Here is a 14824-nt window from a genome sequence, read left to right as displayed (position 1 = left end):
AGAGGTTATCTGGAAACAACAGATACTCCTGCAGAACTCTCAGGCCTACGGAAGCTCCATATTCAGAAGTCCCCCTGTGTCTATCTGCTATTTCAGAACTGGAGTTCTCGCTACCCACTGGCACATCCCCCTCATTCCAGAATGTTCACCATTCTGGTGGTTCTAAGAATTTGTAAAGGTCCACCGCCTTTGAGAGGCTTGTCCAAGTGGCCTCCAGCGCCCCTTCCCCTCCTCACCCGCGCTCACCCTGAGAAGCGGCACATCTTGCCTTCTGCTCCATCCACGTCTGCACCACAGGCCTGCCCCCATGATGGTGTTACCCACTTCCAACAGCCTCTGGAAGGATCCAGTACCAGGCTTCAGTGGGTCAGGGCCTGAAACAGCCCCTCTTTTTCTCTTTTAACCTTTCATAAAACATTTTCTCTTGGCATCCCTTCTTTTTTAATTTTTTGAATCAACATGTGACTATATACGCATTTGAAGCGAGTCAAACGCAGAATACAATGTGCCTGGTCCCCCGGGGTTTGCCCTCACAGGAGTCCACATTAGAGTGTGCATGCTTTCCATCCAGTTTTAAATGCAATTCCTCGGGCCCTCTCTGTTTCCACTAATAGCTTTGATAGCTTCTAAGGAAGGGCAAGTTCTCAGATTTCCCTAAGTCCGTGGTCCTGACAGAGGCAGCAAAAAGCAGCCAGCTCCCTCCTTGCTCAGAGCCTTTCATTTCTCCAAATTAAAATCAAAATTAAAATAAGGAAGCAGAGTCTGCACAACCAAAGCTCCACTTGCCTGAGAATAAACCACCTCAGGGTCTGTGGACTTTCCTTCACCTAAAACCAAAGCAATCTTTAAATTCTATGATACAAACATTTTCCTCCATTCCAGAGGCCTCACCGCTGCCTGACCCCAGCACAGCACACGCCAAGAAGCCGCAACCACCGGGCTCCCATCCACCCGGCCAACAGCCGGAGTCACAGGGCTCAGTCCTCTGTCCAAAGGCATCCATCCACACCCCTGTGAAATCCCAGTGAGGGACACTGAGACCCAAGAGGCCAACCCCTTCTCCTGGGTTACAGAGAAGTGGTCAGTTTTCAACACCTCTCCGTGGCTTCACATAAAATCAACTTTGCCTCACTCTTCAGAGCAATCTTTCAAGACTTCACCTCAAAAGGAAGTCAGCCCCCAGACTCCCTCAGATCTTCTGTTTTCCAGCCCAGACCCCAGCCTCCCTGTGAGAAACCCCCATCTTCGGGTGGGAGTCCTTTCCTTGCCTGCAGCCCTGGGATGGATCTGTGAGCAGTCTTGCTCCCATGACAGTTACCAACAGCAGAAACTGTTGAGTCCTGGGGGAATATCAGCCCTGACCCGCTTCCTGAAAGCCTGGCTCTTTTCTCACCAACAGCAGCTCTGGAAAGTGAAGCTCAAACATAAGACATTAAACAGAACACAGCCAAACCTTAAGCTCATTTCCCACAGCAGCTGTCTCTCTGTTGCTAGGACATCTGGGAGGCGTGGGGACGCAGGGGATACTTTGGGACACAAGGAAACAATGCCCCCAACAGTGCACTCAGAAAAAGAATTTTAATAATTAAAAAAAAAAAAAAGTGGCAACAAACCTCGAAAATGAAGCTCTCATTCAGCATTCCTGCTAGAGGCAATGGGGAGCCAGTCTGGACAACAGAGGACCCACCAGCAGAGCATCTGTTATTGCATCGGACACTCGACTGATTCTCCCATCTTCATAGCAATCACATGGATGAATCCCACAGAGGCTGGTGAGCAAACCCAGTCTGAGCTGGGAGACAGAGTGGGGATTCAAACCCAGGGCCATCTGATTCCAATCCTATGCTCCGCCTACCAAACGGTGGTTGATTGAACGGGCCGCCAACCAAGCCCTCCACGGTCCACCAAAGCAGCGGCTGCTCCAGACCCCAAACTGGAGACACAATTTCAGCTGACCCCACTGTTGATTACACTTACCTGCGTTGTCAAATATCACCATTGCTATATGAGAAGCAAGTTCACTTTGGAGTGGTTCAGAATCCCACGAGACAGAGGGAAGACACACTGCGCCCTCCCCCGCCATGCTGTGCTTAGGGTGTGGGAATGTTTGGAACCTCCAGATTGGAAAGAAACCCTTCCCCTTCTTGGAAGAACTCTTGTGGCCAAGAGAATGAGTTGGATGGGTGAGCGAGTGATGCTCCAGGGAGGTGAGAGCAACAGCAGCAGGAAGATTTCAACACCCACTGGGAGGAGAGAAGTCACCCAGGCCGGCACAAAGGGTAGAGCACGAGGCCCGAGCCCCACAGCTGAGCTGGGTGGGACGCGGGAGCCAGAAACAGCAGCGTCCTCTGCTCCCGGGCGGGCGTGACCTGCAGGCAGCCCGCAATCCCGGGCACAGTCAGCACTTAATTCTGCCTATTACTCATACCCTTTAGTTCCTGTCTTTGGTAAGGCACCACCCCAAATCGGGCTGAACATCTACCAGAAGACAAAACTGGCCTCTGAGAAAGCTTGCATGGGGTGCTGAGTGGATAGGACGTCTGATAGAACTATTTAAGTGACATCTTTTAAACAGGATTTTCAGCTTCCAAGCTGGGCTAGAGGCAGAACTTCTTGTCTCTCCTTCCATCCCTCGCCAGGAAAAGTGACTTCTGTACTTATATTTAGAAGCTAAATTGTTAAGAGTGAGATTTTTAAATACAGTATCCCTTGTCATTCTTTTAAATGAGACTGAGATGTGGGCTCGGCAGGCTGCACCGTGTTCCAGAAAATCAGAGGAGCAGCTTGGAGCTAGTCAGCGGGACTGGCAGCTGCAGACAAAGGGCAGCTGGGCACACAGCAGTTTACTAGTGTGCCTCTCGGCTTCGGTGCTTTTGGGTGGGTTACAGTTTTGACAACACTAATCTAGACTGTTCTCCTTTCTCCTCAGTCCCATTTCATAGACAGGAACTGCCTCTGAATTGCGGAGCTGGAAACCTCAAAAAAAAAAAAAAAAAATCCCAGGAAAGAGTAAGAAAAAGCTCAACTCCCAATGTACATCAGACATAAAAGGGAGCAAAAAGAGGAAAAGAACAGCACCAACCCCACCCAGCTGGCACTGGTCACTTTGGTCATACCGATCAAGGGACGTGAACTCAGCTGGCACAGCTGTGGGGTGTCACAGCCTGCCCGCCCCCGGGGGTTCCCCTGACCTTGGGCCGCTCTTCCTTCTTCAGAGCCACAGCTTCCAGTTTGGCTTCGTACTCGGCTTGCACTTGGTCCCTCTTCTTCAGCACGCTCTGTGGGCGGGAGAAAGGGAAGCGTGAGCACGCCATTGCTTCTGCACCCCGTACCTGCCCAAACCACCCCCACAAGCTCCTAGGATGGTCTGGCCACAGCTGACATGGGCTCTGTGTTCCTAGGATGGTCTGGTCGTGGCTGACATGGGCTCTGGAGAAAGCAGTGGAGGAGGGAGAGGAGAATCGTGCTTAGAGATGGAGCTTTCCAGTGCAGTAACTCAGCCTGATGCTCAGTCACTGAATCCCAGGGAAGGGTGGGTGGGGGGAGCGGTGCCCACTCCATGGGTATGCGGATGAGGGGACCCTCAGCCCCCCTGTGCACAGAGACCTCAGCTGTGCCGGGACATGGAGGCTGGCAGGTGCCAAGGTGGGATGTTGTCTGAACTGTTAATGGAAAAGTCTAAGTCAGGAGAGTTCTTGTCTCTTTAATTCATTGAGTTGACCCCTGGTGGACTGATCTGCTCATTGATCCACTATTAGCCACGTGTCTGTCCTCCACTCTGGGTCGGGTACTTGAAGAGCAAAGATACACAGCTCGGACCTGAGGGTTCTGTCTACGGGAGACGTGTGGACATGGAACAAGGATGCTTGTGCTCAAAGAGCCACGGAAGAGGTCAGAAGCCCTGTGACCACATGGGGAGACTGCCAGACCCAGCGCTGGATGGGCACAGCCTGGGTGGAACTAGGGGGAGGCAAGCCAGGCGCCCAGGATACAAACGCTAAGGGGACACTCAGTCCTGAGTCCGTGCAAGTTCAAGGCTGGCACCCGAGTGTGAGTCCCTAAACTTATGCCCTGGGCGCCTCCCTCTGTCTCTGCCGCTCAGATCCCAGCAGGTAGAACAGAAAAGCTTACGGTCAACCTTCTAGAAAAGCATGTTTCATCCAAAGGTTTCTTTTTCTTCTTTTAGTAGAACCACAAGTGGCAAACCAAGAGTAACAAAAACTTTCTTTGCCACTGACTCAGAAGTTTCTAATCTCTGAGTTTCTAATCTCCTGTTCTCCAGCAGAGCGTGGGGTCCGGTGGGAGGGGGCCATTCCTCGGCCACCGCAGTGGACACATTCAGTTGTACAACGTGCTGAAACGTGATGAGTGACTGAGTCACTGACAACACTCCGGGGACAACCTTCTCATGGAAGGTGTCAACATGGGGAACCCCAAGTCTCCCCTAAGTATTTACTTGGAGAAGTGTTTCTCCATGAGAAGTGTTTCTCCACGAGAAGAACGTGAGATGAAACCTGCAATAGCTTCGCTTTTCGTTGTTTTCCTCGCAGCTTTCTTGTAGGTGCTCTGAGATCTCCTCCCCACACTCATCAGCCTCGGGGCCTAGAGCCTTCTGCTGTGATGGAGAGGATCCACGACCTGCATGGACCAGCACAGCGGCCACTAGGCCCACATGCCGACTGAGCTCTTGAAATGTGGCTGGTGTGACTGAGGGACTGGATTTAAATCTTTATTTAATTTTCCCTAATTTGAGCTTACACTGAAACAGCCACCGATGGCAAGCGGCTGTCGTACTGGATGGGACAAATCTATAAAGTAAACACAAAAGAACAAAAAAGCCAGGGCTCCTTTCTAGATGTCACGGAGCCGAAAGCATTCTAAATCCACTGGTCTCGTATGAGCAGTAGCTGCTCTCCGTGGGGACACAAACGTGGTTCCCTGGGGGCCAGGAGGACAGGGGTGGGGGGTGTTGTTGAGGAACCTGGTTCTGCCTTGTACTCCCTTCACAGGACGCCTCACATGGTTTGGGGAAAAGCACGCGTATCTAGGCTAGGAACAGGCTCCACAAACGAGTTGTTCCAATGACACACCCCTGTCAGTGTGGCAAGAAACTCCCAGCCAAAGCTAGAAATGCTCTTAAAACGCCTTCCAAACACAGTAAGCACGGTGTGGCACATCCTCAGGTTCCAGTCCTCAGTTCTGCTGAGAGAGTCTCAAGTCTCTCTGATGAGGTTGCCCAGGCCCTCAGGCAGGGAGAGATGGTGACAGGAGTCCTGTCAACTCCACTCAGCTCAGTGCGTGGCCTCTCCCCTGCCTCAAGGCAGACGAGGGGGCCCAAGACTCAGCCGCACTCCCTCCCTTCCTCAGGCCTGCCCTGGCGCCAAGGAGAGCTAAGGGCTCTTTCTCTTCAGCTGCTGCCAGCCCGGAGCAACCGGAACGCGGCCTTCTCCTGAAGCCTGAAGAGGGGCTCTGGGCTAGCGCCCCTACCTCACTGGACTGCAGAAAAAAACTCGCGACAACCACAAAAGCTCGCAACAACCCTGCGGAAGTGAAAGGGTGCTATCTCCGCTCTACAGGCAAGAACAATGAGGCACCACAAAGTGACCTGGCTGAGGCCACACCGCCGGCTAAGAGCACAGTGGTGACTCACTCAGGCTTCTCTGCTGAATTCCAGAGCGCATGTGGTTCCCCAGCCTGCCAGCCAGGGCAACCTGTTCCGAATCAAGATAAACTGCTGAAGACTACCGTCCTTGTGGGAGCACCTTCGTACACCATGGGCGGTAGTCTGAAGGGACTGGCCTCCCTCCCCAAACAGCACAGACTCTGCCAATAGACCCGGCCACGCTGGCCTCTGGTTGAGGGGGTCTCAGCCTACAACGGAGTGAAAGGGCCTTCAAGATACTGGGTCAGCATCTGCACAGAAGTTTCTCCAGCACCGAGTGATGGGCAAAAGGCCTTTACCCTCTGAGCTCTCTGATGCCAGTGGATGGGGGGATACATGCTTCCCACCCTGCGTCCTTCTGCCCCGGGTCTGCACGGCCATCCCCACCCCGTTTCTGTCTTGCCGTAACGTCTCTTCATTTACCCACGTGCTGGAGATACGACAGAGAGCAAATCACACAGAACCCTCGCCTTCGTGGAGCTTACGTTCCAGGGAGGAGGCAGACAATACACAGATAAAATATAATCAGCATAAGAGTCTGGAAGGTAATGCTGGGTGTTCAGGAGAAAAAACATAAACAGAAAGGAAGATGTGGGGCACTGAGGGTTTGGGAGATGGCGAATCGCACACGGGGTGGCCAGGGAGGACCTCGATGAAAGGAGACTTTTAATCAGAGACACGGAGTAAAGCTCTCTCAATGCTATATATAGATGTAATGTAGAGCATTTCATCATGATTTCGAAATGGTCCCAGTAACCTGGAACTTCACTACTTCTCTTTTCAAATGCAGAGGGGGGAAAAATGACTCCTTACTTTAATAAATAAATTGCAAGAAAGAAAGTGAAGTTGCTCAGTCATGTCCGACTCTTTGCGATCCCATGGACTATAGTCTACCAGGCTTCTCTGGTCATGGGATTTTCCAGGCAAGAGTAGTGGAGTGGGTTGCCATTTCCTTCTCCAGTGAATCTTCCTGACCCAGGGATCGAACCCAGGTCTCCTGCATTGCAGGCAGATGCTTTACCCTCTGAGCCATTGCAAAGAAAAATAAATAGAGGGAGAGGGATTCTTAAAGTACTTAAGAACTATATCAAGCAATGTATGGATTTTATTTATATCCCACTTTGGAAAAAGCCTAAAAACAGTGCCTGAGATAACTGGGGAAATTGAACACTAACTGGATATTTGAGGAAATATTAAGGAAAAAAAATATCTATTTAGGTGTGACACTACAAAGCTAGTGGAGGTGATGGAATTCCAGTTGAGCTATTTAAAATCCTGAAAGATGATGTTGTGAAAGTGCTGCACTCAATATGCCAGCAAATTTGGAAAACTCAGCAGTGGCCACAGGACTGGAAAAGGTCAGTTTTCATTCCAATCCCAAAGAAAGGCAATGACAAAGAATGCTCAAACTACTGCACAATTGCACTCATCTCACACGCTAGTAAAGTAATGCTTAAAATTCTCCAAGCCAGGCTTCAGTAATATGTGAACTGTGAACTTCCAGATGTTCAAGCTGGTTTTAGAAAAGGCAGAGGAACCAGAGATCAAATTGCCAACATCTGATGGATCATCAAAAAAGCAAGAGAGTTCCAGAAAAACATCTATTCCTGCTTTATTAACTATGCCAATCCTTTGACTGTGTGGATCACAATAAACTGTGGAAAATTCTGAAAGAGATGGAAATATCTTGAGAAACCTGTATACAGATCAGGAAGCAACAGTTAGAACTGGACATGGAACAACAGACTGGTTCCAAATAGGAAAAGGAGTACGTCAAGGCTGTATATTGTCACCCTGCTTATTTAATTTAAATGCAGAGTACATCATGAGAAACGCTGGGCTGGAAGAAGCACAAGCTGGAATCAAGACTGCCAGGAGAAATACCAATAACCTCAGATATGCAGATGACACCACCCTTAAGGCAGAAAGCGAAAAAGAACTAAAGAGCCTCTTGATGAAAGTGAAAGAGGAGAGTAAAAAAGTTGGCTTAAAACTCAACATTCAGAAAACTAAGATCATGGCATCCGGTCCCATCACTTCATGGCAAATAGATGGGAAAACAGTGGAAGCAGTAGCTGACTTTATTTTTTTGGGCTCCAAAATCACTGCAGATGGTGATTGCAGCCATGAAATTAAAAGACGCTTGCTCCTTTGAAGGAAAGTTATGACCAAACTAGACAGCATGTTGAAAAGCAGAGACATTACTTTGTCCACAAAGGTCTGCCTAGTCAAGGCTATGGTTTTTCCAGTAGTCATGTATGGATGTAAGAGTTGGACTCTAAAGAAAGCTGAGCGTAGAATAATTGATGCTTTTAAACTGTGGTGTTGGAAAAGACTCTTGAGAGTCCCTTGGACTGCGACGAGATCCAACCAGTCCATCCTAAAGGAGATCAGTCCTGAGTGTTCATTGGAAGGACTGATGTTGAAGCTGAAACTCCAATCCTTTGGCCACCTGATGCGAAGAGCTGACTCATTGCAAAAGACCCTGATGCTGGGAAAGATTGAGGGCAGGAAGAGAAGGGGATGACAGAGGATGAGATGGTTGGATGGCATCACCAACTCAATGGACATGGGTTTGGGTGGACTCTGGGAGTTGGTGATGGACAGGGAGGCCTGGAGTGCTGCGGTCCATGGGGTCACAAAGAGCCGGACATGACTGAGCAACTGAACTGAACTGAATAATGTGGTCCTTTTTCTTTTTTAAAAGAACACTTGGGGACTTCCCTGGTGGTCCAGTGGTTAAGACTTCACCTTCCAAAGTAGAGTGTATGGTTTCAATCCCTGGCTGGGGAGCTGAGATCCCACATGCTACATGGTCAAAAAACCCAAAAATATAAATAGAACCGATATTGTAACAAATTCAATAAAGACTTTTAAAAATGATGCACATTAAAAAATTTTTTTAAAGAATGTTTGTATTTTAGAGATATGAATTTTTGTACGAAATGATGTAATGCCTGGGACTTGGTTTAAAATAAGCCAGGGGGTGGGGGCTGGGAGCAGGTGGGAGGAGAGCTAGAATAAGATGGAACGTGAGTGGGCGAGTGTTGGAGCAGGCTAATGGGTACATGGAAGTACACTTCCACTTTACTTTTGGATATGTTTGAACATTTCTATAATAAAAAAGTTAAGCAATGGAAACATAATACGTGTCATCCAAAATGTTTACAGAGCAAACTAGTAACAGCTATTAAACAAAAGCATCAGGAAATTAGATCACAGATACTCGGCAGGCCAACACGTTTGTTCAGGTTTTTTCATACCATCTTACGGAAAAACCCAAAGTTACGGAAAAACCGAATGAACTTTTTCGGCTGACCCAGTACATCCTGTGGTTTGGCTCTCAGCATCTGCACTGGATGTTTTCCAAAGTGCCATGGTGGTCAGGATCAACCGGAAAGCCCGACACCCAGGAAACAGGAACGCCACCCCTTAAGGAGGCTGTGGGTTCACAGACGTGGGGGCGGAGGAAAATGCAGTCCAAAGACAGCCCCAGTGCAAATGGTCAGCAGCTATCCCGAAGGCTCCCAGGGTCTGGCAAGTTTTTAAGCATCAAATCCTTTTGTAAGAGGTGAAATGGGATTGAGACAGTAAATGAGAGCAGCAGGAACAGCTCAGCCACACGAAGAGAATGACAGTCCAGAGTGGCCTATGGTCTGGCATGCCTAGAGCTGACAGCCCAAAACACCCAGGGGGAGTTTGTGTACAATGATGAGTGTTCCATAATAAAGAAGCTCAAATGAGAATAAAACTCAAACACACAAAACCAAACCAAGTCCAGACTCACAGAGAACAGATCAGTGGTTGTCAGAGAGAAGAAGGGTTATTAGGAGGGTTAGGAAATGGCTAAAGGGGATCCAGAGGTACAAAATTCCAGGGATAAAATAAATAAGTCATGAGGGTGTACTGTCATGGAGAACACGGTTAATAACACTGCACTAACTTTGTTAGGTGACACTTATCTTGGTGATCATTTTACAATGTATGCAAATGTGGGATCATAATGGGGCACACATGAAACTGATATATCAAATACACTTCAATTTTGAACATTTATAATAATTAAAAAACATCTGACACCCAACATAGCCCTGCGGCCTGTCTTTGGGTGTCCGTCTATGAGAGCATTTCCCTAGAGGCAAGAAAATCAGTCTGAATTTGACCTGGTGACATAATGTGTGATTAAATGGCCACACTTAGGTCGCCCTTCCCAACATGCTCTTTTTCACCCATTCCTTCTTTGATGACAGACCACCTGTGAGTTCAATTTTCTAGGACAATGTTGCTAATACTAAAACCACACATCATGCCTTCATTTTAAACAGTATTTGTTACAGATAATTTGAAAAATAAAGAAAAATGTAGAGGAGGGGGTTAAGCATCAACCACCTCATCTTTTAGGCATGGCCTGTAACATGTCTTGTCTTCACTTCCAGTCTTTTCTCTTGAATGCCTCTGATGCCCCCCCATTTCTCTGTTTTCTCTTCCTGTTTTTCAGATATTGGATCTGAAATATTAGATGTCTGGTCTGGTCCTCTCATTTTTATATATTTCTCTCTCCAATCCTCCGTCTGTCTTTTTGTTTCATTTTATAGTCATTTCCGTAAACTGTTCTTCTAACTCTCCTGTTTGTGGTTGTTTTTTTTTTTTTTCCATTTCTATCCTGATCATCATTCCATGAGCTCTTTGCTTATTCTCTGGAACTTTAACAATGCTTGTTTTATAGCTGTGACATCTCTTCTCTTTCTGAAGACATCAATGAGTTTTTTTCCCGGAAAAGTTCTTCTCCCTCAGTGATGTTTTGTTTTTCCTTCTTTGTATTTACTTGTATTCACATTAGAAGCTTCCCTTAAATATTTGGTGAGCCTTTTCTGCACACTCGCCCAAGAGGGAAACACTAAAAACTGGCTGAAAGTTCTCTGATATTGAGGGCTTCCTGACAGTTCTCTACAGGGACTCTGCTGGGTCCTTTCATTGAGGATTCCCCCTGCCACTAAATATCAGTATATTCTAGTCTCTTCTCCCAGCCTGTTTAGATTTTTCTAAAAGGCCCTCCAACTCTACTAGGAAAGACAACCAAGAGTTCCAACATTTAGTGGCCTTCTGCTCTTGATTTTAGGATTTCAGTCCCCACCCTCAACTGTGCCTGGCATCCCTTGGAGCAGAGGCCCTCTATGGGGACTTCCCCAGTGGCTCAATGGGTAAAAAACCCACCTGCAATGCAGAAGATACAGGAAACGTGGGTTCGATCCCTGGGTTGGGAAGATCCCCTGGAGGAGGAAAATGGCTACACACTCCAGTATTCCCGCCTGGAGAAGCCCATGGACAGAGGAGCCTGGCGGGCTACAGTCCACGGAGTCGCAAAGAGTTGGACACAACTGAGCGACCAAGCGTGTGCAGCAGAGAATACACCTCCAGTTCTGCCCAAGTGGCGAAGGGACAGTGCCCCGGTGTTTGGAAGGAGGACAGAATCGGAAGCTCTAATTGCTTCTTAAACAGACTCCTGCTCAACCCTTGTCTTCAGCTCCCTCTTTCCCGCAGTCCCAGGGGTAGCTGGTGCTGTCCACTCCTCACCTTTCTGAAGGAGTCCACAGTGTAAACTAGGTGGCTTCTCAGTTCTCCCCACAGTCAGCTTAAGCAGCTTTGAGTCACCTGAGTCTCTATCACCTCTCAACTCGCTTTTGGTTCCTAATTGTACTGCTGCTGTTTCCCTTCCTGCTGCTCTTCCCTCCCACCATACCCCCCTCGCCCCCTGGACTTAAGCCTTAAAGAAAAAAAAAAAATCATTCTGGAGTCATTCTGATTGTATGAAAAGAGGAAGTTTCAATATGTATCCAGTCAGCCCTAACTGGGAATCTCAGAGTTTTGATTTTTATATTTTTCTAAATTTAAAAATATTTGAGATCATTATATACATTGATACATTCCTAATTCTTCACATTTTCAAGAAATCAGGCCCTCAAGCCTATAGTCACTTTTGTTTAGGAAGGAGGACTTTCTTTCCCTCAAATCAACCTTCTAGAAAATCTCTTTTTTAGGTTTTGAAAGGCACCCTAAGTGGGCAACCTAAAAGCATAGACTAGTCACTTGACTCATTAGCTCCACCTCGTGGTCTCTGGGGGAATACGCGCATAGGCCAAAGAAATCATCAGACTGGACCTGGACTTTATCATAGTAAGTGAAGTTTAAGTCAGACAGAGAAAGATAAATATCATATGTATAATACAATTTTTAAGAAATGATACACGTGAACTTACAAAACAGAAACAGACATATATATCAAAAACAAACATGGTTAAGAAAAGGGAAACGTGGTGATCAGGAGCTTGGGATTAACATGCATACACTACTATATATAAAATAGATAACCAAGAAGGACCTAGGTATAGCACAGGGAACTCCACTCAGTATTCTGTAATAACTTATATGGGAGGAAGGTCTGAAACAGAATGAATATACGTATAACTGAATCACTTTGTTGTACACCTGAAACAAACACAGCATTGTAAAATCAACTATACTCCAAAAACATTTTTTAAGAAAAATTAAAAATAAAGTCAAAAAATCATATGGCAATGAAATAATCAGAATTTTTAAAACAAGCTGTCTTCCAACCCAAACTTCGTAGCTACATCTTACACCTCGAATCACGATTAGCAGTGACGTCCACATTATTAATTCATATGGTCACTGCTTATCATGCTCTTTCTAACAGTTGTTTCTCTTGGCTTCACTAAGGTCCTCCTCTACTCTTTCTCGTATTACACCGACCATTCCTTCTCAGGCTCCTTCCTCCTACTTGTCCATCCCCCTAATTAGGTGCTAGACCGCTGAATACTGGAAGATACAAGGAACAGCCCTGGACTATTTGCCTCAGTCTCATCTCACCAGATGATCGCCCCAACTCTCATAGATTTAAATGCCATCTATAAACAAATGACTCCCAAATGCCTATTCCTTCTGAACTCATAACCAGCTGCCATGGCAGCTCTACTTTAATGTCTAATAGGCACTTTTTAAAAACTCAGTATGAGATACCACAATACCACTCAACACCCGCAGTGAGAAAGCCCAATAACACCAAGTGTGGGGAAGAATGAAGCCCCTGGGGAACCTGGAACATGGAAGGACTCGACTGGTGCAGTCACTTAGGGAAACAACTGGCATTTTCTTGTCAGGATGAATTTTTAGACACCCTAAGTCCCAGCAATTGTGCACCTAAGTCTATACCAAAGAAAAAACTCAGTCTTGACCCAAGAGAAACTCTGACCCAGGGATACCAGGTGACATGTACAAAAATGTCCACCACAGATAGTATCATTCAAAATGACTTGTAAAAACATGGGGAAATGTCCACAGATAGGAAAAATTGATAAATAATAGTGTATATTCACACAATGGAATATTATACAGCCGTGACATGAATGGCATAGAGCTACAGGCAGCAACATGGAGGAATCTTGGAAATCTAATAATGAGTGAAGAAAACAAATCTTGGAGGCTACAATCAGTAGGTAAAATTTTTACAAAGCTCAAATTAAACCAAAATAAAAACTAAATCATATATTGTTTATTGATACATGCATTTGTAAAACAACAACAAAAGAACAAATTTATTTTTTAAAGCAAAAGAATGATAAACACAAAATCCAAGTTCCAGGTTTCCTCCAGGGCTGGGTGGGGTCGAGGGCAGAGGGATGGGTGAGAGAAACCCCCAGGTGAACACAAGAGTCCTGGTAATATTCTCATTCTGCAGCTGGGTGGCAGAAGCATAGATCACTTCATTCTTGTGCTTTGCGACATATGGTACATATATTTTTGTACATATCAAATATCATATAATAAATATTGACAGATAAAAAAAAAAAAAAAAAAAAACTCAGTATGGCCAAAACAACTTGATTCCCAACTATTCTTCTCCTAACTTCCCCACCTCACTAAACAGGACCACTATCAACACAGTTGCTGAAGCCCAAAACGCAGGAGTCATCCTCGATTCCCTAATTTCTCACTTCACATTAACAGAGCCGCAAGTCTAGCTGGCCCTGCACACAAAATACACCCCAAGTCTGCTCACTTCCCCAAGCTCTACGACTCAGTTATCTGCTACTCAGCTCCCTGCAACAGTTTGCTGATGGTCTCTGGACCTTTATCTCTTTCTCTCTCCCTCTCCCCGACCCTTTCTCTCCACAATCCATTCTTCATTATTATAGCACTAACTGTCTTCTTAAAAGTGCAAACCATAGCCTGTCATTTCCCTGCATGAAACCAAATGGCTTGTCTTTTATTCCTAAGAACAAAATCCAGACTTACCGACTGTGACCTTTAAGATACTACCGTGTATCTCCTCATATCTTATCCTTTACTTATCTGAACTCCCCACCTGCCACCCACTCCCTTGCTCAACTGGCTCCACTCACTTTGGCCTTTACCTTATCACTCTCTCCTCTGACTCTCATCTCACTAGTCATCACCAGTACCTCTGAGATAAGCATGCTCTTTGACTTGTAGATAAACCTACTACAAGTTATTAAAAATAACAAGATAGGTGTCATACAATAGTTATATATCTGTAAACATTCCAAACTGCACCACACTGTCAGCTTCAATTAAATATTCACCGACTACCTTCCATGAATAAGGCAGTGTGAGATATGAAGTATAGGGCCCTTCCCTAACTTTCTTAAATAAAGCTTCTCCAACTCCTGGCCTGGTCATAATGACACCAGTGCTCAAAAAGCACTGCTAGAACTTTGCTAAAGACTCTAACGTGTTCTCTCTCCCAGCCCATCACTCTCATAATCATATTTTATATACACGCTGTGTATAGAATGTGAGCCCATATAAGGGGCTCACCTGCAGATGTCTATAGCGTGTTTGAGTCCTGGGCCTGAGGGTAACTTTGGTACCCTTCTCTCTCAAGCTCTGTTCACTCCACAGTGTTCTTGGAAACACACATCTTCAACCACCAATCCAGCACAAGCTGTCTTCACTGTCCCCTGAACATGATCCATCAGTTCCACGTGGCCTCCTAGGGCCTGTTTCCTGTGCTTTCTCTCTGCCTCTGAAGGGCACAGAACGTGCCGTGCCACGACAACACTTAAACACAGACAGTGTGCACCGCAGCCTTGAAAAGCAGGAACTGATCCAGTTTCTCTCGCC

At 46.4% G+C, this 14824-nt stretch overlaps 1 protein-coding gene across 7 annotated transcripts in view; it reads right to left on the bottom strand.

Moving 5' to 3' along the window:
- The window catches only part of SNX30 (sorting nexin family member 30), a 109251-nt gene that overhangs the window by 14837 nt on the left and 79590 nt on the right, over positions 1–14824 (bottom strand). For all 7 annotated transcript variants that reach the window (XM_044940464.2, XM_044940459.2, XM_044940461.2 and 4 more), the window contains one exon: positions 3192–3278. In XM_044940464.2, coding sequence (XP_044796399.1) covers positions 3192–3278 — 87 coding nt within the window. The remainder of the gene's footprint in view (positions 1–3191; positions 3279–14824) is intronic.

Source organism: Bubalus bubalis, chromosome 3 (genome assembly GCF_019923935.1).
Source record: "Bubalus bubalis isolate 160015118507 breed Murrah chromosome 3, NDDB_SH_1, whole genome shotgun sequence".
Classification (NCBI taxonomy): Eukaryota; Metazoa; Chordata; class Mammalia; order Artiodactyla; family Bovidae; genus Bubalus; species Bubalus bubalis.
This window is presented reverse-complemented; position numbering and strand designations above follow the sequence as displayed.